Source organism: Engraulis encrasicolus, chromosome 14, assembly GCF_034702125.1.
Source record: "Engraulis encrasicolus isolate BLACKSEA-1 chromosome 14, IST_EnEncr_1.0, whole genome shotgun sequence".
Lineage (NCBI taxonomy): Eukaryota > Metazoa > Chordata > Actinopteri > Clupeiformes > Engraulidae > Engraulis > Engraulis encrasicolus.
Window position 1 is genome coordinate 26,280,491 of NC_085870.1, and position 27,973 is coordinate 26,308,463.

Below are 27,973 nucleotides of genomic sequence, written 5' to 3' on the forward strand. Positions count from 1 at the left end.
CGTTTAAGTTCCCCAAGAGGGGGAGAGCCCGGACCGGCCGCAGAATCATCCCCACACTGCCCCTCTGTGGTCGTTTGGTGAACCTGCAGCACAACATGACTCGTCTCGCAGGCTCGTTCCATCCTAACCGCCTTCACCTTTTCACCAGATTGAAAAATGGCAAATGGCTATCCTCCCCTTGCCAGCTCCATCATCTCCGCCACAATTAGATGTTTAGCTAATTTCACAGACTGATTTGTTAGTAAATTAGCCTGTTTGTCTTTGCCGGATAGAGACAAAAAAAATAAAGCTGGAAAACATTGACACGCACAAACACACACACACACACACACGCACGCACACACATGCACAGGCCTTGGCCACTGTTGTGATGGACTTTGGAATGCATCACACTTGATTAGGCTGTGGCTATTTCCTGATTGGTCTTGCCTCTAAATGGAATCCTCTTATTTGCTTTCATGATTGGCCTATCCTAATTATGTAAATACTCCCCCCCCCCCTTCTCCCACCCCCCATCCGCCTCCCTCTCCAAGTGTCAGCACTGTAAATGAATTGTGTACGCTCATACGCCTAAGCACCATCCCATTGCATTAGTAATGGCCCTAATTGGCCACTCCTTGGGGATAATTGCGGTGCCCAAGGTCAAGTTGTCTGCCCATCTTTCTGTCAAGTATTGTTTTTCAGCATGTACGTAAACTCCATCCATGGCTCAACACTGGTTCACGTTGCTCACAGTTGCACGTCAGGCCATAGAGACACTGCCGAGAGGGATTTTAAACAGGCAAGGCTGGAGTGCTGGAGTGAACAGTGTGTGTAGGGCACTCCAACTAAACACTAGATGTTACTGCAGACCTTTTTAATGCTGTCAAACCTTTTTTCTCCCCCCCTCCCCCTCTCCAAACTTGAAATGTATTTATGTTGTTCCAAGCTCTGCACAGGGCCACTGCTAGTCATATGAGAAATATCCACTTGGCTTTGACGTCATCGTGCAGCTGAGGATATTTTCAATAGACGTCCATGGCGCACGAAAAACATGGCACATAATTCAAAGTGTATTTCCATTCGGTATAACGCAGCTGTTCCGCCCGAAAAACTCATAAAATTTGCACAGGCTATTTATGATGTTTTATGTGCTCGGGAGTTTTGGAAAGTCACGTCATCCGGATTATTAGTGTGACATGTTATGTCTTTGTCTTCAAAGTAGGGGCCCACGTTTAATATTGGACAGCATTTTTGACATGGGAAATGAAACAGCGGAGGTACGCATATAAAAGGCCGTGTTTATTACAGCCAATATGTGCTCAAATTATCTGCCATGATCCTCAGTTGAACTTCAGGACTGTGATGTTTGACATGATGCTGTTGGATGAAAATGTTGAAATAAAACACACAAGTCAGAAACCTGTAAACAGAGCATTTTATTCCAGAAATCTGTATAGGTCAAAGTACATCAAGGGAAACACTTTTGGAATGACACAGAACACTACAGTTAGTCCGAATCCTCAACCAATGGTCCCTTTGAATGAATGACTCCTTACCTAGCCACAGCTGCGTTACCATAGGAAACCAGGAGTGCATTGAGAGGAGAGCCTGTCTCGCTATGGGAACGACCTTGACAGTGACCTCTGAGTGCATTCATTTGTTGTCTTCAGGAACAGTTTACTGGCCACTGTAACACTCCCTTGTGGGTGGTTAAGGTGTTTTTCTCTTTTCTTATTTTTTTTGCTCTCTATCTCTCCCTCTTTCTCCCCCTTCCTCCCCCTTTCTCTTCCTCCCCCCTGCCCCTCCCTCATTCCTTCATGAATACGGTAGAGAACAAAGGCAAAGTTTCTCTCTCTCTCTCTGTCTACCACAGACTTTGCCCACCCTCTATGACTAAGTTATGCCCTGTCATGTAGTCGGAGGCATCAGATGCCAAGTAGACTACCGCGGCTTGCAGGTCTGTCACATGAGCCAGCCGTCCAGCAGGGATATCTGACAGCCACCGCTGCAGCAGCGGCCCCAGACATTCCGAATGGATGAGAGGGGTGTCAACAATCCCCCTGGAAAGAGAGAGAGAGAGAGAGAGAGAGAGAGAGAGAGAGAGAGAGAGAGAGAGAGAGAGAGAGAGAGAGAGAGAGAGAGAGAGAGAGAGAGAGAGAGAGAGAGAGAGAGAAAGGCGGGGGGCAGAGAGGGAGGGAGAGAGAGGGAGGAAGAGAGAGAGAGGGAGAGAGAGAGAGAGATGGGAGGAGGAGGATAAAAAAGAGAGGAGGGTGAGTTACAGTGGGGTAGGGGTGGTGTGTGTGTGTGTGTGTGTGTGTGTGTGTGTGTGTGTGTGTGTGTGTGTGTGTGTGTGTGTGTGTGTCTGTGTGTGTGTGTTTATATGTCAGGGCAGGGGGTGGGGGGTGATGAAAGTGGGAGTAAAGCGCTGTTGGTTGTGGAGAGGGGTGTTGGGGAGTGGGTTGTTGTAGATGGGTAAAGGGGGGAAGTGGGGGTGGAGGGGAGATGAGCCAGGCACATCAGACATCACAGACCGACAGACTGAGAGGCAGACTGAGAGCGAGGAGAGGAGAGGAGAGGAGGAGAGTGAGAGGAGAGTAGAGTAGAGTAGAGGAGAGGAGAGGAGAGGAGAGGAGAGGAGAGGAGAAGAGAAGAGAGGAGAAGAGAGGAGGGGATAGGAGAAGAGTGACAGGCACGACACATCGCCGACACACGAGGCCACCGCTCGGGTGACAAAAATAAACCCAATTATCCTTGGCCTGAGCCAGGGCAGGGCCCCCGCATCCTCTTGAGTGGCCCTCTGATGATGTTTACAGCGGGGCCCGGCCCGGCTCCCCCCCCCGACGCTTAATGACTCGCCCTTGGCCCTGGTCCACTCCCTGCCTGGCCAGTGACCACTGACACTACAGTAGTGTGGGATCCTCATTCACCTCACTCAACAGCAACTCAATTGCACCGGCACCAAAACAGGCAAGAGGGTCCAAACAACTTAATAAATAGTGAACCCTCACTATTGTAACCATACAGCACTGTTGTGTGTGTGTGTGTGTGTGTGTGTGTGTGTGTGTGTGTGTGTGTGTGTGTGTGTGTGTGTGTGTGTGTGTGTGTGTGTGTGTGTGTGTGTGTGTGTGTGTGTGTGTGTGTGTGTGTGTGAGAGAGAGAGAGTGTGTGAGCATGTGTGTATGTGAACTGCTGTAAGGCTGATTGCTATACTCATGTGTGTGCTATCTTTTTACTATGCAATAATGTATGTTTTGTATGTGTGTATTTATGAAAGCTGACAGAGACTTTGGGATCAATACTAGTACTTCACTCTTCTACTACTACTACTGCGGCCAGTTAGGGTGCAATTCAATTACACAGACCCAAACAATGCAAGTGGGTCCCAGTGGGTACTATCCCAGAGATTCTTTAAGTGTAGAGATATGCCAATGTAAAAGGTTTCTATGGGCACCTAGCGTGACCAGGTTCCGGTCTGCCTAAAGGCGCGTGTCATAATACTCCTGGCATTGAATAGAACAGTCCTTAGGCCTGCCTAGGTCTGCCTAAAGGGGGATTTCCCCCCCTCCCCCTTGCAATAATAGAACCCGGAAACAATGGGCCAATGGAACCTCTCTCTCTCTACTCTCTCTGACTATACCGTACAGTACAGTAGTGCTACAAGTTAGAGTGGCTATCTGGTGAAACGGGTGAACCTGTGTCTGTGAATGGGGTCCTCACTCACTACAATCCATTGCACCGGCCCCCCAAAAAATGCGAAAGGGTCGAAAAAGGCAAACCCTCAGTTGCGTTCATTACTGCTGCAAGTTAAGGTGGCATCATCAACTATTTGGTGACAGAGATTGGCCTGTGTGAGTACCGAATGTGACACGCCCACTGTTTGCGGTCCTCATCACAATTCTCACGCTGCTCCCAAAAATGCAAGAGGGTCCAATAAACTCCATCAGTGGTGAACACTCGGTATTATACAGGGCCCTACCATGCTGTTGCTGCTGCTGCCTAAGGTAGCATTAGATATGTGGTGAAACAGGTTGGCTTTAGATATGTGGTGAAACAGGTTGGCATTAGATATGTGGTGAAACAGGTTGGCTTGTAGAAATGTCTCTACTAAATGCCTTAAGGTAGCATTAGATAGGTGGTGAGGCAGGTTGGCTTGTAGAAATGTCTCTACTAAATGCGTGTGCTTGTTTCTGTGGCAGGGGGGGAGCCAAGTGAGACACCTCCAGACCTGATCCCTTTCAACAGTAATCACTGCAATCACTCAAGTAAAAGACACACACACACACACACACACACACACACACACACACACACACACACACACACACACACACACACACACACACACACACACACACACACACACGTGTACCTGCCTGCGATTCACTCGCGACTGGTACAAATGTATTTACATGAGGACGTCTAATGAGAAATTCCGCCAGACATTCTCCGACAATCAGCATGACAGTGACTAAAAGCCCGACATCCATCTCCCCCTCTTTAGCCAGGTCTAAATGTATTCCATCGCCATCACAACCGCCGCCACCGCCACCAACCACTGTCACCACTAGCTGCCACCGCACCGCGCTACAAATTCCACCATTCTGATAAATTAGCGCTTCCGAGACGCCATGTGACACCTTTGGTTAACATATTCCACCTCAATTATATTTCTCTTCACCAGCCCTGTTATCTGGAACCTCGTTTTTTTTTCCCTCTCTCTCTGGCAATCAGAGGTACGGCGACGGCGCTCTCTCCCTCAGCCAATTTTCTAGATAATGTGGCTTATCACCGCGGCGGCTAAAAGTTGCCAATGAAATCACGGTGGCAGTCAAGCCCGCCACTCGCTAATTGTGTTCCCCCCTTTTTTATGCATATTTACCCGCCGTCACTTCAAAGAAATCAGCAGCCCATTGAGACGGCCCTCTGATAGTGTGTGTGTGTGTGTGTGTATGTGTATGTGTGAGTGTGAGTGTATGTGTATGTGGGAGTGAGTGAGTGAGTGTGTGTGTGTGTGTGTGTGTGTGTGTGTGTGTGTGGGTGTGTCGAGGGGGGGGGGGGGGGCTGGGGGGAATTGCTTCTCTTTGCAAATTAAAATTAGCAAACAAGCGGGCGATAAATAAAAATGAGGGCCGAGGAGTGAGCGAGGGTGGCGTGGGAGCGTCTTTGTTCCCGTCGCCGGCGACAACAAGGCTAACGGAGGGGCTACGGACCCTGCTGCTGCCACTGCTACTGCTGCCACACGCCAGACGGATTTGCTCAGGGATCGCAAGGGCTCAGGGATGCTCCATTTCACACGCACCTCCTCCCCCTCCCCCTCCTCCTCTTCCTCCTCCTTCTCCTCGCTTCTCTCTCTTCCTCCTGCTTCTCTTCCTTCTCCTCTCTTCTATCTCCGCCTCTTCTTTCTTTTCTTCCTCATCTCTTCAATCTCTTCCTCCTCCTGCTACCCTCTTTGGCTTCCTCCTCCTCCTCTTCTTTTTCTTCCTCCTCCTCCTCCTCTTCCCTCCCCGGTCCTGTTCTTAACCCCCCCCCACCATTCTCTCCATTCGCAAGCGCTTTGCACACACACACACACACACACACACACACACACACACACACACACACACACACACACACACACACACACACACACACACACACACACAAACAGACACACACACACACACACACACACACACACACACACACACACACACGCACACACAAACAGACACAAACAACAGGGCCCTCCTTGTTGTGCCGACACCTCTGGATCAAGAGACTAATTTGATTTCCTAATTGAATACAACAATTAAGGGGAGGGAGGAAAGCGCCTTTTTTTGGTGGACACATCCCCACCAGACATCGTCAAATTAAGCACTAAAGTATTGTCTGCAAGGCTTTAAATTACTCCCTCCATCTCTGATGTCGCCCCAATCAACGCACAATGTCTGAAAACGCTCTCCTCCTTTCCTGTCCTTTCTTTAAAAAATTCTCATCCGTCTGATCTCTCTTTCTCCCATTCATCACTGCTTTGTGAGGCAGACAAGTAATAATAAAAGCGGATTAAAATAAATTGCTTGTTTTGCTGTGAAAAATAAATGGCCGGCCTCTGAGCTGCCCACCGGCCCTTAAAGCTGGTGGTAATGTGCAAGGACTCCTGTCTGCTCATGAATGTGAACCTCACTAGGGTGTGCAAAAAAATCGTCACGACACGACAATACATCGCAATACTTATTTTCACAATGTACTGCATCAATTCATGACAATGTATCGCGATACTTATTTTCACTATATGCTTAATCAATTCATGACAATCGGTTATTTATTAATAATGATAAAAGTGAATTTGCCACTGGTTCATTTTTTTTCAGAAGAGAGTAGGCAATATTGTTGTTGTAATGGAAGCTCACTCCGAGATGCTAATATGTAAAAACAAAATAAATTGTCTTATACGTGCTACACAGCGACTGAAATATAAGCTGTATTTTTCATACATTTGCTGATGTTAATATCACAATAGTAGATGAATCGCAATGCATCATGATAGGATCGCATTGTGAACCCTTGGCCAATACCCACCCCTAGCGTTCAAGGAGGAAGTGCCGGGGGAGCAGTCAGCTGGTATAAGCTGGACACCACATTATTTTCAAATGAATAAGGAAACATGTGACCTCCATATTGAATTAGAATAAGCAGAAACACAATTTTGTGCTGTTTTATGTGATAACGCACAACAAAACAAGTCCGACAGGCGGACAAAGATGCGTCTATGCACTGGCGCCTTGTGGACACGGGAGGGAATGACAATTGAAAGAATGCGTTTCAGATGGACAGATGGACGGACGGACGGACATACCCTCTTACAGAGATGCTAGGACGCCTCTAAAAATGGTTATATCTTGTTTGTTTCACAAGTCCTCCCAATTAAACGGTGGCTGAATGCTTACGTCCTGTTTGGCAGTCTGGTTTGATACCTCATTTGATACCAGAATAAATAGGCTCAGGGACAGCTTCTTACCCCACCCAGGCTACTGAACTGCCATTTGCACTGATTTTTTTCCACAGATTTTTTGGGCGATCAGAAACGATATTTACATCGCTCTTGGACTTTCACAGTCACTCAGTATGCTAACCATTAGTGGTCTCACTTGAAATCTTTCTTGTCATATGTACTGATTTAACTCATACCACTCAGTATGCTGATCACCAGTTGTACTCAGGTCTGTATTATCTGTTGTCTGTCTGCATACCTAGACTGAACATGTTACATACATGTGACTTTTATAGCGTAGTAGGTTTGTAGTTTTTATTAGTATATTGTTTGGACTTTCATACCTTGCACTGTGTGAGCACTTTGAAGGGAGGCTTAAAGGGACACTGTGTGAGATTTTTAGTTGTTCATTCACTAATGTTACCTTTTTCATGAATACTTACCACCACCATCAAATTCATTTTGAATTTCCTAAAATAGCCATTTTTAGCTGCAAAATATTTGTTTATTACTTAGTAAACTTTCATGTAAAGATCAAATTTGACAATAGACAGCAGTTTCAATGAGCAGCATAGTTGCAGTACATTTTTTGACCATTTCCTGCACAGTGTACCTTTAAATCTCATTTAACCATTTACAGCATAATGACGACAAAACCTTCCTATTCTTTTCTCCTATTCTTCTATTCTATTCTCACTCTTTATTGTCCAATTGTCGTCCAATACATGATTGGCTTATTATGGGTCGCCCAAGTTGTGTCGTAGCAACATACAGTAACATTCAGACCTCTACTACAGGGGCTTCATACTGCTTCTGGTGTCACGTGAGGTGTAAAAATAAGATACTTACGGCGAGATGCAGTTGACGCGCACGCCTCTGTCGATCCACTCCGTGCCCAGCGTCTGTGTGAGTTTCACCACCCCCGCCTTGGACGTGTTGTAGGCCAGCTGCTTCTGGGGGTGAGGAACTGTAGGGGGTGGTGGGTGGGGGAGAGAATGGAAAGAAACAGTATTTTCCTTTTTATCTGATGATTTTTTCCCACCCCACAAAAAAGCATTAAATGGAATGAACAATAGTGTGTTCCATTTGTTTTGGCTAATGAGATTCTCAGGTCAGGCTGACCTCATGTCTGCTGAAATCATAATAAGAAGTTCCAGGCATTCTTTTTGCCAAACTCTGACTGACGCTTGATGAGGAGCACATAACACTGAGAACATTTCCAGAACACCCAGGCAACATCAGCATACAGCATTGACTAACAGATCAGAAATCATGTGCATGGCAACATGAAACAGTATGGCAAATACATAATAAACAGGACTCAGAGATGGCCCACTTAATAATAAAAAAAATACCAAGCTACACAATTAATTGACTTTGTTTCATGTGTTTTACCACTGGCAACACTCTCCATTATATTTTGCAATATTAAGATTATCATTATCATCACTATCATAGTAAATGTCTACATGGGAATTGCACAGAGAATCCACCACTGTATTGTACATGTAGCTTTCTATGTGACCACGAGGCTTTCCCCAATCAACCACACTTTCCAGACTTTCCGCTGGCTTGGCTTAGCTTACTTGACTAGCTAGCGAGCAACGCTCTCCATCATAACTCAAACGCCCGGCGTCTGAACCAGACGCGACGGGGAGACGGGCTACTCATTAGCTCTCGGGGACCCCATAGATGAGGCGATGTAAAATTAATTACTCTGGATATTCGCTAGCACGCCTTTGCGTCGCTAACAAAGGCATCATGCCATTTGTTTGCCTTGACCATCACAGATGCTGCGCGCTGCATGCGATGTGGACGTATGTGTGTGTGTGTGTGTGTGTGTGTGTGTGTGTGTGTGTGTAAAGTGGAGGGGTGTGGAGGGGCCTCATTTTCCGGTGGTTGATTAATCATCACAAGCGGGGCTCCAAGTTACATACAACTTTAGTAGTTAACCTCGTCACCCGGTGATCTCACTGCCAAACAGCCCCGGCCGCGAGCGCCGCGATGATAAATATGACACAGCTGCAGCGGAGAGGCAAGCGGCTGGTCCTGCCGAGAGGAGAGGAGACGAGAGGATCCTGCTCCGGATACCGCTTCCCAGGCCCTCATTTGTTTAGAGATGGGCCGTTGGGGGTAGGGGTGAGTGTGCTTGTGAGTGTGCGTGTGCGTGTGCGTGTGTGTGTGTGTGTGTGTGTGTGTGTGTGTGTGTGTGTGTGTGTGTGTGTGTGTGTGTGTGTGTGTGTGTGTGTGTGTGTGTGTGTGTGTGTGTGTGTGTGTTGGTAGCAGAGGGAGAGAAGTACTGATCAGCTGGAGGAAGAAAACAGCTGAGAAAGGAGAAAAGAAGATAAGAACAAGTTGACGATGATGGTAAGGATGATGAGGATGATGATGATGATGAGGATGATGATGATGATGAGGAGGAGGAGGATGATAATGAGGAGGAGGACGAGGATGAGGAGGATGAGGATGAGAAGGATGGCAACAAGGATGATGGTGGCAGGCCCACTGACATCTTTGACTTCACCCAGGACAAAGTCATCTGAAAGGGTCCCAAACCCGACACATACAGTATGTAGTACTAAGAACCCATTTCTGGGCCCCCTCTCTCCCTGCCAACGATGAAGAGGATAACAACAACGATGATGCAATTGATGATGATGATGATGATGATGATGGCAACTTTTGACCTAAGCAGTTACAGGGCGTGCGTGTGTGAGCGGTTGAGAGGAAGATAGAGAGGGCGCCGCAGCATTTAAGGCATGCAACTGGTTCTAAACATTGGCCAAAAACGTGCCGAAAGTTGCTGGAAATCCCGGGGAATGCTTAAAGTTGTGGTATCGCACAGAATTTGCGAGAATTCATTGAAGTTGCAAAAAAGTTGCAAAGTGTGACATCGCGAATTTCTGGAGGGACTGGTAACAACACTGAGTATGATGATGATGATGATGATGATGATGATGATGATGGTGATGGTAACAACACTGAGTAGTATGATGATGATGGAGATGATGATGATGGTGATGATGATGGTGGTGGTGATGGTAACAACACTGAGTAGTAGTATGATGATGATGATGATGGTGGTAACAACACTGAGTCTGGTGATGATAATGATGATGGTGGTGATGATGGTAACAACATTGACTATGATGATGGTGATGGTGATGATGATGGTTCCAGAGAATAACAACACTGAGTATGATGATGATGATGATGATGATGATGATGAAGATAAACGGTAACAACACTGAGTATGATGATGATGATGAAGGTGATGGTAACAACACTGAGTACGATGATGATGATGATGATGGTGGTTCCAGAGAATAAATTGGTGTACATGTATAAAGGGAGAAGATGAAGAGTGACCTGTAGAGCTGCTGTGTTTAAGGAGAAGCAGAGCCTCAGGCTTACAGACAGAGACGGGCCTCAAATCCCCCTTATCAGCTATGTCTGTATGTGTTGTGTTGTGCTGTGCGGGTGTGTGTGTGTGTGTGTGTGTGTGTGTGTGTGTGTGTGTGTGTGTGTGTGTGTGTGTGTGTGTGTGTGTGTGTGTGTGTGTGTGTGTGTGTGTGTGTGTGTATTACTGGATGTGTACACACGTGTGTGTATGTGTGTGTGTTGGCATGTGAGTGCATGCATATATTTGTGTGCGTGTGTGTGTGTGTGTGTGTGTGTGTGTGTGTGTGTGTGTCTGTTTGCTCGTCTGTGTGTGTCTGTTTGCATGTGCGCGTGTGTGTTTGTGTTCTTGTGTGTGAGCACATGTACGTATATCTGTGTGATGCTGGTAAGCACATAAGCAGGGCGAAAGAGAGAGAGAAAAAGAGCGAGATAGAGATAGAGAGAGACACAGAGAGAGAGAGACGAGAGGAGAGCGCATCTAAAACAGCCCCGGAAAGCCGTAATCCGCACTGAAGGGGCCGATGATACCAGGCGCGATGCGCAGTTCAAAACTGCCTTTATCCATCAACTAAAGCCCCCTTGATGTTCTCTCTTCCCCCCCAGCCCCTCCACGTCCCCGGAGAGCAGCGGAGGAAAGAGCAGTGGAGAGCCTCCTAAAGCCCTCTTTAACATCTCGCCAGCTATTTACTCCTCCCCTCTTCAAGGGGCCGGCCAGGGATGCTGACGCCTATTGCTGGGCCCAGGACAAAGATCTCTGAAAGAGCCCCCCCCCCCCAATCCAATAGATTACTTTATTACGCTGTAGAAAAGCCAACATAAAAATTACACATAAAAGAGCCCCAAACCCAATACATACAATGTCATGAGGATCCAATTCTGGGCCCCCCTCTCTCTCCTTGTGGGCCCTGGAAAATTGAACCTTTGTCCACCCCCCCTTTCAGCATCCCTGGGACCGGCAAACAAGTAGTGGGTGCAGCCAACAAAGCTCTGATTATTTAAGTGGAGCTACAAGCCTCATGTCATCAAGAGGTTTTCTTTTTCCTTTTCTTTTTTTTGCTTTGTTTTTCATCGGTGTTAGCCAGCTTTGATCTGACATTTGACATTTGCTTCTAACCTTCGCAAACACGCAGCCGGAATCTGTAGGATTTTCTTTTCTTTCTTTTACAGCTTTTTTTTCGTTTGCTTGTCTGATTCTGGTCTCTCTTCTCTTCTCCTCTCTTCTCTTGAGCTCAGCATGACGGCTTACTAACTAACAAACCAGCGGCCGGGCGAACCCGTCTCCGCCATATCAAACAGCACTTTGTTTAATGCTTTCTGAATGGCTAATAATGTGATATTTTTCATCGCAGCATGTGTCCAGGTAGCAGCACACCTGCATTCTCATGAGGTTGAGGAAGGGGGAGAGAGGTGGGGGGTTGAAGCGCATGAAAAAAAAAGAAAAAAGAAGAGAAAGGGAAAAAAAACAATATTATTCAGCAGATGGACCAAACGCTGTCATTGTGCATTTTAATAGGCCTTTGGTGTCTCCATTTACTTAGCCAGTCTGGCTAGCACAGGCCCCATCTGATTATACATTATGACAATATAATAACAGATGTCCAGACCAATAAAGCATATTCCTTTAGGACTGTTTGTAATGTGAGTAATTGATCACTTCTCTCTCTCTCTCTCTGTCTTGTGCTCTCTCTCTCTCTCTCTCTCGTTCTCTCTCTCTCGTTCTCTCTCTCTCTCTCTTGCTCTCTCTCTCTTGCTCTCTCTCTTTCTCTCTCTTTCTCTTGCTCTCTCTCTTTCTCTTGCTCTCTCTCTGTCTCTCTCTGCCTGCTGTTTTACACGCTGCTCCTCTATTTACCAGCATGCCCCAGTATTACAGATTGCCCCCTCAGTGGAGACTGCGGCCCATATGGTAGGCAAGTTTATTGGCTACTTGACTGTACGGCTGATGAAGTGCCACTGCTCTCCTGGAGGAACCTGTTGGAGGAATTATAGCGCGCCACCGAAACCGCTCCCACTTACAACAATGCTCACTTTTTTTTTGGTCCCGTCATAAAAAATGGGGTAACAACAAAAGGTGGGAAAAAAAACAGATGAGGAAAAAAAAACAAGAAGGAGAGGAAAAAGAAGGATGAACGAAAAGAGAGGAGACAAATATGAAGCGGTAGTGAACAGCCACTTAAGCAAAAAGCCTGCGGGGCCAGGCAGGGATCAGACGGGGCCAAGTGGCTACGCTGTTTACTAGAGATACACCGGTTCCTGATTTTTAGGATCCTGCCAGATACCGGATCCACTGCTTAAGATCCTGCCGGATCCAGAACCGGATACCGGATCTTACAAAAGGTTTGAAACATATAGTCTACTCGCACACGTGGGCCCTTTTTATTACGTTGGCTCAAACTACTTTTTTAGACTCATTGGCTTATTGCCACACTGCCTGCAACGACCGCTTCCAAAGGGCTTTCACTCCATGCAATGATTGGGGTTGTGAAAGACTGACTGAAAAGCCTTGGCTAGAGATGCACCAGACCCTGATTTTTAGGTAACATGCCGGATACCAGATCCACTCCTTAAGATCCTGCCGGACCCGGATCCTGTGAAAAACCCAATTATCCTGCCAGATCCGGAACCGGAACCGGATCCGGTGCATCTCTACTGTTTACTAGTGGTGTGGATTGGCACTGCCCTCACGATCCGATTCGATCACGATTCGGGAGGTAGCGATTCGATTCTATGCGATTCGATCCAAATCAATTCTACAATGCATTGCAATGCATTACATTTCTACTGAAAGCAAAGCAAGTATTTCATCAGTCATGATGAGGCAATGCAAGTAGTCAGATATTGAGTAACAATTTATTGTCCGTTTTCTGTATCAGTCTGGATCAGTCTGTATTAGTCTTGCAATGCTTTGAAGTACTTTTATTTAATTTAACATTCATTTGCTCCCGAAATATCCACGGCAGTAATTGAAACGTAAAAAAAATTGCCGGATCGATTCTGGAACTTGCCGCATTGAATTGGATCGTCCATGCCCCGCGTTGGATTGCATCGCCAAATTGATCATTGTTGACACACCACTACTGTTTACTCACGCTCCTCACCAACCACACTATGAGCAGAGCAGAGTAGGGTAGGGGCCCCTGGTAACCACCCAGACACCCACCAGACACACACACACACACACACACACACACACACACACACACACACACACACACACACACACACACACACACACACACACACACACACACACACACACACACACACACACACACACACACACACACACACGCCTCGTCTCCTTATGAGGTAGAGAGGGACACCATACAGGGACGGAGAGAGTGAAAGAGAGAGAGAGCAGGAGAGAGAGGGTGAAGGGGAGGGGGGCAGAAGAAAACAAGGGAAGAGAGGATTTCTTTTCTTTTTTAAAATGACTTAAGAGAGAGAAATACAACGAGTGAAAAATGAAGAGAGAGAAAGAGAGAAAGAAAGCAAGAGGGAGAGAGAAAACAGGGGGTTAAAAGAGAGAGAGAGTGAGAGAGATGGCCAGAGAGAGAGACAGACAGACAGAGAGACGGGGGGAGAGAGACGGAGAGAGAGAGAGAGAGAGAGAGAGAGAGAGAGAGAGAGAGAGAGAGAGAGAGAGAGAGAGAGAGAGAGAGAGAGAGAGAGAGAGAGAGAGAGAGAGGCACTCCTGCTGAAAATACTCTCGGCACGACAGTGAGTGATGAAGGGAAAAAAGAGAAAAGTGGGGCAAGAGCAGAGCAGGAGGCGAGGTGTGTGTGTGTCTGTGTGGTGCTTTTGAACTAATGCACCATGCTGGGGAGACTAGAGGCTAAGGTGCTGGCTGAAACATGGGCAAGACACGTGGTGTAGTCTACGTAGAACGCAGGTATGCGCAGTATATCCACTTCAAAATTTCAGGGATTTCAGTATACCCGCCTAAAATTGATTGATCCATTATTTAGAACAGCACAAATATATACAGTATACCCTCTTCATAAAAATGCTGAAATATACAGTATAACCACCACAAAAAAAGTAGACTACTACACCACTGGGCATGACACGCCTGCAGAAGGCAATGAAGGGGGTGGGGACGGGTGGGGGCCACATACAACCACCATCTCAGCCTCAACCTGTGGAGGTCACCTTAGCTTCACAGATCACCAGGGCTGCTGACAAATATCAATGTGTATAGAAGTTGCTTTTGAGTATGTTTTCCTATAATGTTTTTGGCCAATGTCCTGAAGTATACTTTACCATTCGTCAAATTAGATGAAATTACGATTTTTTTTTGGCCGTACTCACAATTTTTTCAAGACTTGGGATTGACCATGGTCTTTGTAGTACTACCCCAAGAATAAACCCCACCAGTGCGGCTGACAGCTTTTTCGAGCCCGAGAAAAAGTCATCAGATCTCAATAGACATAATATAATATTATGGACCCAAGTGCAGCCCCCATCTCCCTGGGCCCAGGACATCTGGCCCCTGTGTCCTCTCCCAGAGCAAAGTGGAGCATGTAGCTCACCTATTAGGCTGGCCATGGAGGCGGTGTTGATGATCTTCCCATAGCCCTGCTTCAACATCACCCGCCCTGCAGCCTGGGGCAGAGGGAGAGAGAGAGAGAGAGAGAGAGAGAGAGAGAGAGAGAGAGAGACAGAGAGAGAAAGAGAGAGAGAGAGAGAGAGAGAGAGAGAGATAGTTAGAGACCATAGTTAGCCACTGATTCAGTATAGAGACAGCGAGATGGATAGAACGACAGACAGAAAAGAAAAAAAAGAGAGAGAGACAGAGAGAGAAGCCGTGGAATTAGTCACAGATACCGTTGAGAGAGTGAGATGGAAAGAATGGTAGAGAGAGAGAGAGAGAGAGAGAGAGAGAGAGAGAGAAGAGGGGGCCACAGATACAGTAGGGATGGTGAGATAGATAGAGATGGAATGAGCGAGAACGAGAGAGAGAGAGAGAGAGAGAGAGAGAGAGAGAGAGACAGAGAGACAGAGTGAGAGTGATAGGGGCACAGTATAGAGCGAGAGAGAGAGAGAGAGGACAGAACAGGAGAGACAGAGGCTTTCAAACACGTCTCCGTGTCAGCTCCCCGGCTAACCAAACAGCGGCACAGGAGGAGCAGTGCAGAGTAAACACGGGGCCAGAGACGGGTCCGACGGGAGGGGAGGGGGCGGCCTCCATATTGGATGTCATATCATAATTGTAAAATGTTTATGTGAAACACACCCCTCTCTCCTCTCTCCTCTCCGTCACCTCTGTGGCACAGTGCAATCTCTTCGTTCTTTTTTTTTTTCTTTCTTGCTTCACATTCCTGAGTGAATGGCACCCCTGTGCTATAACAGGAGTGATATACAGAGGGTTGATTTTCCGCGCTTCAAGCACCCCATCGGCGCTCCACAATGCCAAAAGTTCAGGCTGTACCGTCGGAGACAAACATTGCACGCTTATGGGGAAAGCGGAGCCAGCTTGCCACGGGCTGCCACAGGTTCACACGGAGACGAGAACATATACACAGCACAGCACAGTACAGTACAGCACAGCACAGCACAGCACAGCACAGCACAGCACAGCACAGCACAGCACAGTACAGCACAGCACAGCACAGTACAGTACAGCACAGTACAGTGCAGTAGAGTTTATGCTGCCCACAGTGTACATATAGTATGTACTGTACATAGGGAAGCTGACAGGGGGGGGGACAAAAGGGAAAATTGTCCCGGGCCCAGGGACAGAGGGAGCCCAGAATTGAGTTCTCATTACATTGTATCTATTGGGTGGGGGGCCCTTTCAGATGACTTTGTCCTGGGCCCAGCCAAAGCTGTCAGCGGCCCTGACTGTACATAGCATACTGCATAGACAGATGTATGGAAAATGGACTACTCGACTTGTCACATCCACTACAGCAATGAAAAAGTAATGGATTTCATTTTTTGATGTGAGTAATTCTAAACAATTTGAGGACTGGATGTGGTGCAGTATAGGCTACATACTAAATTGGAGAATTAAGTAAATATTTACGTAATACTATGAGAATTCTGATTTTCATTTAAATTCATATTCTGAAAGTGTGGATACTTCACACTGGGATTAAAACATATTTACTGTGGGTGTACGTGTATGCGCAACATGAGGTGTCGGTTGGCGTGCTCCATACGTGCATGCAAACGTACATTTCTATATCAGTATGTTAATTTTTTTACTGCACATATATATGTGTGTGTGTGTGTGTGTGTGTGTGTGTGTGTGTGTGTGTGTGTGTGTGTGTGTGTGTGTGTGTGTGTGTGTGTGTGTGTGTGTGTGTGTGTGTGTGTGTGTGTGTGTGTGTGTGTGTGTGTGATTATTGTCAATGTCTTATTTTTACGGGTTTAGTTTAACTGCACATTTGAGACTGGTAAAACGCAATTTCCAAATTCTGTGCTAACCCTGTTACATAGATTTTTGACAATAAAGTACACTTGAATTGACTTAGCTTGAATAAATAGTACGGTGTGGAGGGCCAGACCCGTGTAGTGTACATCATGATTTACTGTACCTGGCAACACAGGAAAGTCCCCCTCAGGTTGACACTGAAGGTCTTGTCCCACTCCTCTAAGCTGGTGTCTTCACTGGCTGAGTTCATGTTGATGCCAGCGTTGTTGCACGCTATGTCAACGCCTCCCCACCGGCTCACAATGGCCTCCATCATCTGCTCAACGTCCTCTGGCTTGCTGATGTCTGCCGTCAATGCCACACTAGGGATCCCTGAGCAATGTTGAAAATAAATGTTTGACAGAAGAAAAAGAATTGAACTAATAATTTAGTTTTATTATTATTATTATTATTATTATTATTATTATTATTATTATTATTATTATTACAATAGTAGTAGTAGTAGTAGTAATAATAATTATAACTTGTTGTAGTTTTTTAACCACTATGTGTGCACAAAATGCCAAGCTGAATTTATTTTGGACATTTCAGTCAATGTTCATCTTTAGTCAATAAAAAGACAGTAGAGTCAGTAGAGCAGGATGGCTGAAAATTGCCTTCCGGGATCTATAACACAATGGCACAGCTCCACCTGCTGGTAGAAATGTGAAAATACACATATACGCCTACACATACAAGTACCCACATACTGCATAACATTTTACACAACTGTGTCTGTCTTATATAATTCTCAAACTACATATTCATCATGTGACAGCGCTATACTAGATTTCACTAATGCATTACTATATGTCCATCACTGTGTTGAACTTTTGTACATACACAGATGATGTATAAAATTCTGGATCTCTTCCAGGAATTTAACTGTGAATAGTTTTTATTTAAGAACTCAAAAACCCAGGTAATAAAAATAGCAAATGTACCATACTTTAAGCGCTCACATTAAGTAGCATACACTATTTATTTATACACAATGTTTTCAGTGAGTCGGGGTATCGCCTCTGCTTAAAAATAAACTGAAATCCGTTCATATGAAAAGAGCTCAGATCTTTTACTGTAAAAAATGAAACACAGCAGCACACTGAACACCTTAGGGTAATGCCAGTGATTGCTTACACTAAATCTAAATCTAATTGCTTACACTAAATCTCTGCATGTTTCGTTTCACTACGTTCATCACAAACACAACAGTCCCTGTTTTACATCTTCAAATGGGTTGATTTCCCCAACCGTCATTGAAGATAACACATCATCTCTTATTATTGTCACCTTACCTTTCAGTGCAAGCTCCTCTGCCACTGCCTCTGCCTTCCCTTGGTCCATATCCACCACAGCCACCTTGGCCCCTGCCTCCCCGAGGGCGTGTGCGAAGGCCCTGCCTATACCCTGTCCAGCCCCCGTCACATATGCCACCTTCCCATCCAGACGCAGTCGCTCCAGGATAGGCTTCCCTCGTAACCCCCTGAACACGTCATCGTTGGTCACCCTGTTCTGTGAAAAGTAAGAATGGTGTTTGGCCATTCATAAACCGTCATTTTGTTATTCCAGGGCAGAACAGTATCAGCAACAGTAGTGTCTGCTACCACTCTTACCACCCTGAGACTTCCAATATACATTTTTTAAAAACATTTTAACATTTACGTTACACTTGGCAGATGCCTTTATTCAAAGCGACTTTAAGTTGTTTTTGAGTACAGGGTATAGGTTACAGTCCCTGGAGTAGTGTGGGGTTAGGTGCCTTGCTCAAGGGCACCTCAGCCATGGAGTGAGATAGGGAGTGGAAGGGTGGGATTCGATTCTGCAACCAGAACCAGAGGCGGAGCTATAGGGAGGGCGAGCAGGGCATTTGCACCAGGGCCCAGGACACTCTTGTATTGGTGATGGGGGCCCTATTGTGACCTTGGCAAGCCGTGTGGGGGCCCTTGAAGTGTTTTGCCTTGGGGCCCTGTGTGCAATTGTTACGTCACTGTCTGCAACCCTCTGATCTAAAGTCCACCTCCTTAACCACTTGGCCTCAACTGTGCCCCAGTGGGTTTCATTTTGGTGTTGCATCAGCACTCGCTACAGTGTAACTGTTAAGTCGGTAGGGTACTGTATAACATGAAATGTTAGTCTACATGTCTTTGGACAAAAAAAAGTGTTCCCTTACGAAAATCGACCATGGTTTTACTGTAGTAACCATGGTTTCTCTAAGTACTCTGAACCAACAATAGTATATGGCTTATCCATGGGTTTTTTGGGTAACCATGAAAACCGTGGTTCCTGACTAACCATGGATCATGGTTATTCATGGTTTTTATGTTTTTTTCAGTACGGTTTGTGTCTATGGTTTAACCGTATGGTATGTCTATGGTAAATTGTGGGTTTCATGGTCACCCAAAAAAACTTAGCAGCCGTGGTATAATGGTTAGGGCGTTGGACTGAAGATCACAGAGTTGCAGGTTTGGATCCCACCCTTAAACCTCTCCCTACACCTCCATCCATGACTGAAGTGCCCTTGACCAAGACACCTAACCCCACATTGCTCCAAGGACTGTCACCAATATGTGTGTTGGATAAAAAATGGCAGCCAAGTGTAATTTAATGAATAATTGTAAACTATGGTAAAACCATGGTTCATTTTATAGTTAAGCCATAGTCAAATCAAAAACCATGCCGAACCATGCTCAAAAAAACATAAAATCATGGTTTACCATGGTCGATTTTCATAAGGGTCATATTATAGCCAGAGAGGTTATATCATGTCAGAGAGGTTAGTTGCTGCGGGTTGCACCTCATGACTACATAACACCAGGAGCAGAACAACTGAACAGCAATGCCTGATACAAATGCCCTGTGAGCCCATGTGGACACCAGGGGTGCATTTCTTGACATCGTCACTAGCTAAGTTAGCAATTTACTTGGTTGTAATGCAATTTCCCATTGGAAACCTAACAGGTTGCTAACTGATTAGCAACTATACTTTCGAAAAACAGGTTCCAGGTCTTACCATCGCACACGAGGCCTCTGATGGAGGTAGTCTGCGGATGAGGCTGATGCCATCTCTTAAGGGAATCATCACCTAAAACAACATCAGAGGGCACACCAAACGCCAAATTATATTACATTACATCAAATTACATTACACATTGTAGGTGCTTTTATCTAATTCAATTACCATTGGAGGACTATCACGCTCATGTTGCATGGTGTAAGATTACAAGGTAAGTGCTGGAAGATCATGTAAGTGGTGGTAAGGTGGTAAGGGGGTACAAGAACGGACATCAAAACAGCTTGAATGATATTTAACTCACTGTACTCTACTTAAGTCTACATCCTTTCATGCATGATTTTGAATGCGGCTACTTCCTCTATGAGTTGGAGGGCCGCTATCAGCGTTAATGTGCTGCGAAAATGACACTCTTATCGGGCGATAAAGAAAATACCGCCGTTAGTCTATTGTTTTTTATATATATACTGTATATACAGCATGTATTTTAGGACTTTTTATTCTTTATTCTGATAGGAGAGTGGAGGAGAGAAAGGAAATGAGTAGGGGCAGAGAGACGGGGAAGGATTGGCAAATGACGCCAGCGTAGTCATCCAGTGCTCTACCATTAGGCCATGGCAGGGCCCTGTTAATCTATTCTAAAAATTGGGTTGGGAGTTGGGGATATGCACGTCACCATCATGTGAGTGACAGGTGCTTTCAGACTTTCCTTCAATCGCTTCTCCTCTCCACCTCTCGCTTTAGCACCAAAGTGCAGGCTTGCAATTATTGATAAGGGCCCGACATACATTTCAAACACAAAACACCCACGCATTGCATCAAACACAAACAGTCGTGTTCCCGAACCTGTTTATTTAACCCTCCTAAGGTGCTCCGGTCACTTTGACCCGTTCTCAGTTTTTAGCGTGAAAAAAAAGAGGATCATCTTCTTTCACACTGAGATTCACTGGCTCATTTTCAGTGAGGAACATGAATCCGACAAAAAAAAATGTGACCCCTCCCCCCTTTCTAACCCACCCCCCCCCCCCCCCCCCCCCCCCCCCCCCCCCCCCCCCCCCCCCCCCCCCCCCCCCCCCCCCCCCCCCCCCCCCCCCCCCCCCCCACCCCCCCCCCCCCCCCCCACACCCCCCCCCCCCTCCCCACCCCCCACCCCCCCCCCCCCCCCCCCCCCCCTTAGGGCTTAATTATACATCAATATTTTCTAAACTCTCTGATGCAATAGTGATCACATGTTGAGTAAACAAATATTGTAGATCAAAATTTCAACCTTGTGCGATAACAGCACTGTAGGCTCAATCCGAGAGCTTGGATTGAGACTGTCTCCTTATCTTTCTCTCTCTGTATCTCTCACTCTCAAAAACATATAAACACAGAAATCTAGATTAATCTAGATTAATTTCATTAGCAGATCTTTCATGAAAAATGTACGTATCTACCCGTATGTCCACCCCTCTGTGAACCCTCTTCGAACCAGTGTAGCCACAGGGAGGCCATAATCTCAGTAAATCAGAAAGCTCATCGTCATTCGATTGACTCAAATAACACAAACCTATCCACCTTATTATCCATGGTTACCTCACAAGGATGGCACCAATGTTCATTTGGTAGCAGTTGCTAGTGCTAACTCATTCAGAAGGTTTATAGGCAACCTAACAGGAACTAGCAGACCGGAAATTCTACAGTAGTACGAAAAACTTTAAAATGGAGTTAGTGGGTGGGATGGGTAAGCGGTTAGAGCGTCAGACTTGTATCCCAAAGGTTGCCGGTTCAACTCCCGACCCGCCAGGTTGGTGGGGGGAGTAATTAACCAGTGCTCTCCCCCATCCTCCTCCATGACTGAGGTACCCTGAGCATGGTATCGTCCCGCCGCACTGCTCCCTTGGGGTGCCATTGGGGGCTGGCCCCTTGCACGGGTGAGGCATCAATGCAATTCCGTTGTGTGCAGTGAACACTTGTGTTCTGTGGAGGGGTGTGTCACAATGACAATGGGAGTTGGAGTTTCCCAGTTGGGCTTTCACTTCGCTTTTGCTTTGGGGTAACAGATTTGTTTTTGAGTTCCTGACAAAATTGCTAAAACTTTGTCAGGACGCTTAGCTTATACATTTCTATCCATGACATGACAGGTTTTGAGGCCACTCTACGATAATACTTAACAATTTGTTCCGAAATTATTTCAAAAATTGAACTACAGTACAGTACCTGCTCCACACGTGGGTCTTTGGAGACAAATTCGTTGAACTCTCGCAGGGCCAAACCATTGGCATCCTCGGAGTCCTGGAGATACACTCTTCCTTTGTACAAACAGTTATCTACACATATCACTCCGCCCATGCGGAGGAGGTTGCTGTCCATGATGAACTTGTAGTAGTTGATGTAGTTGCCTTTGTCTGCGTCTATGAACACCATATCAAACTGGTCCCCTGCTGTTGCTAATTCCTAAAATAATAATAATAAGGGGAAAACACAGTGTTAGAGCTGGGTGATAAATAATCATGGCTAGATTAGGCATTTCATCATTAAAGCAAGAAATTATAATAAGTCAAAATAAGTTATGGATGTAATTGCGAACAAAAAAACAACTAACACAATGTCAGTTGTTGGGGGTGATGTGCAAAGAGACATGGAGCGAATAAAGTACATACAGTATGTTGCTATTCAGTACCTTCAATGCACCGCCAATTGCAGAGAAAAATCATGATTTTAAAATTCAATATCATTATTGGACAAGCGGGAATATGCTATATGCTATTTTTTGCTATATTGCTTAATCCATTGAGCGTCAATGCAGCTTATTTATCAGTTGTCGACATTTCTGAAAGCACATGCTGCAAATGCACATTATACACAATGCAGTAATAATTCTTCTTAAACTACAAAGTTATATACATAATATAATATGATGGTATGTATATAACTGTTCAATTATTACCTCACACTACAGGTGTTGGTAAAGGTGTTGGGTCCGCTGTCTCAATATGCATTGCAAAATCTAATTTAAAATTCACCTTGAGGGTATCCGATGCACACCCAATTTTGATGGTTATCTTATTCCCATGAGGTGACTTGTCAAAAATGGGCTGAGCGAATTCCTTCAGGTAGGCCTCATGTTCGCAGGCAATTAATCTCCCATCTTCAGGTAGTGCCTCCGCCATGGACAGCGCTCCGTAGCCAGTGAACATCCCAATCTCAAGGACCCGTTTGGCTTTGCACATGTGCACGAGCATCTTCAAAACCTGGCCTGCCACAAAATGCAAAACAAATGGAAACAAGATTTAACTTATTTTCAAATGGCATGATACACAATGAATGGTCTCTGTGGTTTCTTGTGTTCTTTTCATACGAGTTAATTAAGTGAATCTCCATGATGTGACATCATTCAGGTCACATCACACTACTTTTGCAGCACAGGCAAAAACAGAAGGACTCAACGAAATCTGTACAATGTTTCAAAATGAAATGGCAAATTACACAATTTCAAAAAGGGAATGTTCAACTAAAAAAAACTGTGAGAAAAAAAGCAAATTCCTTGAAGTGCTCCTCAAAGTAATTTAATATCCTGGCATCTGTGCAAACGTGTTTAGATTCAAGCCCCTCTCACTTGCTCGTACAGGTACAATAATGCAAATTCCCCTTTTTGCACAATAAGGCTGGCTCACCTTCCACATGTCCTGTGATGCACTCCTTGGGAAGACAGAACATGGTATGGCCCTCTTGGTGTACGTTGGACCAGTCATGACTCAGTGTCTTCCTGCACACCAAAGCAGAGAGGTAACCAAAGCAGAGAGGTACCTTACACACTAGCCTTGATCTCATTACCGCGCTTCAGCGGCCCGGGGCCGCCCGGGGCTCAGGAGAGTGGCCGGCTCGGAGCTGCCGGCCCCGGGCCATTTTTTGCCTGATCGGACTCATAGCCGACCCCAGGCACATTCAGGTACACGCCTTGTTTGTGAAACGTCAGTCGGGCACAGCCCACTTTCGCCCCGCATCAGCATATAGATAGTATTATGTGTGTAGTGTTTGCCAGTAGTCTAGGCTATGCTCGTAAACATAGCTGAATGCTGAATGCTAGCAGGCTAGGTTTGGAATTAAGTAGGTAACTGACCCGGCGAACTGAGTAGCATAACGTCGCTAACCAAACCCCGGACTGTACAACAAGAGGACAAGCCGTGCCCGCTGTGTTGTTGAGCATGCCTTTGGGCGGTTAAAAGGAAGATGGAGGTGTCTGGGCAAAAAAAATGAATGCAGTGTCACAGTTGTTGAGGACATGGTGCTGGCTTGCTGTACACTGCACAATCTTTGCGAGCAAAAAAAAAAGAGTGGGACGTTCCGTCACAACTTGCTCAACCTCTCCGCGTGGCAGAGGAAGGGGAAAATGCCGACGCTGGAGCTGTCGTAAGACGTGCATTGGAACAGTGGTTCGCTGAACAGCAGTAGCCTAAAGCTTAGCTGCTATGGAAACAGCAGATTGATGGGCAACACAAAATGAACGTCCTCTTCGTTAGCGACAGGTGTTTTTCTGACCTTATGTGTGTTTGATGTTGCCTATGTTGGCGTGCTTAGCCACCGTTATGACCTTTGTGCCTACAAATAAAGGAACGAATGTATCGAAGACACGTCTCTGTCCTTTCTATCCGAACATGTGGTTTTGATAGTTGTCTGCTGGGTAGACAAATGTCTTCCCAAATAGCTACAGCAGGCATAACCTCCCAGTAGGATGATGGGAATACAGGTTATTTATTTCATGTCCACTTTGTCCAGCACATGAAGCCTTTTTTAAATAAGCTGTGACGCAAACAGTAATCTCAAACGTATGCACAAGCGCGCACAACGACATACCCCCCCTGCCAATGGTACTTTTATAGGTTGACCCCGCCTCCGAGCCTCGGTGGTGCTTGATGGCCCATCGAATTCGACGGGCCAGGAAAAGCGGCCTTAAGCCCCACAACCTGGCCCGGCGGCCATCTTTAGCACCTAGCCCCCTTTTGATGAGATCACCGTCAGCCCCCTTTTGTCCGGGCCAGCCCGGGGCTGGCCCTGCAATGAGACTGACTACACACACACCTTAATACTTAAGATTTTCTTAAAAAAGACGGAAGTAATACCGGCGAAACATGTCAGGTAAAACATAAAACTTTTAGATGTCTTAAGTAAAAAAAAATCTAAAGTATTGAGTAAAACAGTTAGACATGATGAACGTAATACATATACCCACATACCTACTAAATGGATCCTGCTGCACAAAATAGCAACATCCATGCTTATGTAACAGTGAGCAACTAATAGAGTGTGGCGTAGAACGTTAATAAACTTAATGTATGTGCACGGTACCCGTAGGTCTGGATTAAATGCCATTCATTAAAAAAAATAATTTTCACTCCATTCGTGTTGTTGGTAGACATGCCACCAAACAGGTAGCATATCCATAGTTAACAACAGGACCGTAGATGAATTTGGAGATGGAAGATTATGTAGTGTAGAGTGAAGATAAAGTTGAGGATGGAGAGGGAAAGGGAGATGAGAGAGGATGGCTCACTCATAAAGTTCAGCAAGAGGTTGGCTCTCCGGGCAGGTCATCCGGTCCAGATAGCCGCCTAGGCCGCTGGCCATGTCCAGGGCTTTCTGTAGGTTAGTCCGCAGCTCCTCCGGGACACTGCTGGTCTCGCGGTCAGCTATCTCCTTGGCTTTGGACAGGTAGTCCACAATGAACTCCATAGGAGTGTCTGAAACTATAGGAAAATGGCATAAAAAACGTAGAACTGCAGTACAGGCCAAAAGTGTGGACTCACCTTCTCATTTAATTAATTCTCTTTATTTTTGTGGCTATTTACAGAACTTGGTACATTTTCAGGGAGGGCATCAAAACTGTGAATGAACGCATGTAGAATTTTGTGCGTAAAAAACATGAAAATATAAAAAAATAAAAACAATTATTAAAAATATATAAAACAAATGCCAAACAGTGACGTCAACACAGCAAAACTGAGGGCCCCACATGTTTCAATTGTTTTTCTGTCTTTTTTCAAGTAAAAAATACCCAGTCAGTCGAGTCCATTTTAATTGATACAAGCAATACAGGACAGATTTTCTTGATCTGATAATGGGTCACTTGGTCAGCATAGCTGGTTCTAGGTGAAACAGTGATACAAAGTAAAAGTAAAACTGAAAAACCCTGCCACAGATTCCCTCCAACACAGGTTTGACCTCTCCAAGTAACTGGCTATGACTGACAATATCAGATCAAGAAAATGACTGTAAAATGTTTGTATTGGCAAGTGTTTAAAACTAGGTTTTAGGTCTCAAATTCTAGTTCTACAATTCTAGTGAGTTATTGAAGGACTTTAATGTTCAATTAGGATTGACATGACTGACTGGGCATTTTTATTTGAAAATAGACCAAAAAAAGCTTATTGAAATGTGTGGGGCCATCAGTTGTGCCGCGTTGACGTCAGGTGGATAAACAGCTAACATTGCTGTTGGACAACAGCCAGAACTATATTTTTGATAAGCACGTAAGTCTCCATGTGTTCAAGCACAGTTTTGATGCCCTGCATGAAAATACACAATGAAAATCCATGAAAATAAAGAGAATGCAGAAATGAGAGGGTGAGTCCACACTTTTGGCCTGTACTGTACAACGTCTCCAAAAGAGTTGTCGCCTATCCATCTGTTTGGAATAACAGCTAATAACCTGTCTTTCAATTAATCACTTGGCTTCAGAAGTCACTCATATGAAAGCTACAACCCTCCCGAATGAAAATGTATGTGCAAAATTAAATTTGATGCACCAAAGAAAGATTGACCCTTTAATGAACACAGACAGGGCAGATTTTCACAAGACAAAAGTTTTGTCGCCTATCCAACATAATGTGAAAATGAGCAGATAAGTCACTTCAAAACACTTCAAATACGCAGATCAAGTGGGCAGTGGGCAGTCATGGGCAGTCATGGGTGAGCGGTTAGGGCGTCAGACTTGCATCCCAGAGGTTGCCTGTTCGACTCCCGACCCGCCAGGTTGGTGGGGGGAGTAATCAACCAGTGCTCTCCCCCATCCTCCTCCATGACTGAGGTACCCTGAGCATGGTACCGTCCCACCGCACTGCTCCCCATGGGGCGCCACTGAGGGCTGCCCCCTTGCACGGGTGAGGCATAAATGCAATTTCGTTGTGTGCAGTGTGCAGTGTTCACTTGTGTGCTGTGGAGTGCTGTGTCACAATGACAATGGGAGTTGGAGTTTCCCAATGGGCTTTCCCTTTTCACTTTAAGTGTCACACTGATTCACTCTCACCTCTCCAGAAAATCAACTTTGGCCTTAGGTGTATGTTTAGTGTCATTGTAATCATGGAAAGCAACACAATGAAAATCAATGGAGTTCAATGAGAGATCGTGACATATTTGCTATTCGTAGAGCAATACATTTTTAACTTCATGATTTAATCAATGATAAAAGCCCTCACACACCAGCAGCATGCATGCAGCTCCACATAAGAGCTGTATCCCTCCCATGTTTGACTTTGACATTTCATTCGGGAGGGTTGTAGCTTTCATATGAGTGACTTCTGAAGCCAAGTGATTAATTGAAAGTCAGGTTATTAGCTGTTATTCCAAACGGATGAATAGGCGACAACTCTTTTGGAGACGGCTGTAGTAGAACATTGGAAAACACAATGAATAGATGAACAAAATAAATACATACAAAACCAAAGCAAACTCAACCTAGCAAGCATGAGTGATGTTGAAAACAGTGGGCTATTTTTGGAATGTCCAGTGAGGGAAGTGTGCGCGCAATGGCTGGCCGTTCTCAGTTTTATCAATGAATAAATACAACAGCGTCTACTACCGACTGTGCTTGGCGACTTGAAAAGTCGGGCGGTTTGGCTACCTGCCAAAGACAAGATGACTCGAACAGAGATTTTGTTAGGAACCTAAACCATCTCTGACTCGAACGACATAAGGTGTTATAGTAAAGCAACCAAGGGTGTTGTCTGAACTACACTACTACTACGTCGCGCTTTGGCTAACAACAACATAGTATAAGAGTATACACCTACCTTTCGATGTCTGCATAATGAAGATTTCGCCAACACGCCAACACAAAGGCAAAATAGAAAACGTCTAGAACTACGTCTGCATAGGCTACTGTTCGGCTACTTGCAGAAGCTGTGCAGCTGTTCTCCAAACACGACCTGCTACA

The 27,973-nt window shown here is 45.5% G+C and overlaps 1 protein-coding gene across 1 annotated transcript; it reads right to left on the reverse strand.

Annotated features, from left to right (window-relative positions):
* Positions 1–1,409: 1,409 nt before the first annotated feature.
* Positions 1,410–27,954, reverse strand: zgc:113054 (uncharacterized protein LOC541322 homolog). Its single transcript, XM_063216436.1, has 11 exons — positions 27,831–27,954; positions 25,316–25,508; positions 23,439–23,530; positions 22,788–23,020; positions 21,982–22,218; positions 19,783–19,854; positions 18,068–18,284; positions 16,897–17,105; positions 14,887–14,959; positions 7,805–7,922; positions 1,410–2,042 (listed from the first exon to the last, which is right to left on the reverse strand). The coding sequence occupies exons 1-11, from the start codon at positions 27,844–27,846 to the stop codon at positions 1,847–1,849; spliced, it is 1,656 nt and encodes a 551-aa protein (XP_063072506.1). The 5' UTR covers positions 27,847–27,954; the 3' UTR covers positions 1,410–1,846.
* Positions 27,955–27,973: the final 19 nt, after the last annotated feature.

Bases quoted from the DNA above. Each gene is read 5' to 3' on its own strand.
- zgc:113054 (XM_063216436.1), bottom strand. The intron at 18,285-19,782 runs GTAAGACCTGGA...TACTTTTCACAG, and splicing joins CAGAGGCCTCGTGTGCGATG to AACAGGGTGACCAACGATGA. The intron at 17,106-18,067 runs GTAAGGTGACAA...AACATTGCTCAG, and splicing joins AGAGGAGCTTGCACTGAAAG to GGATCCCTAGTGTGGCATTG.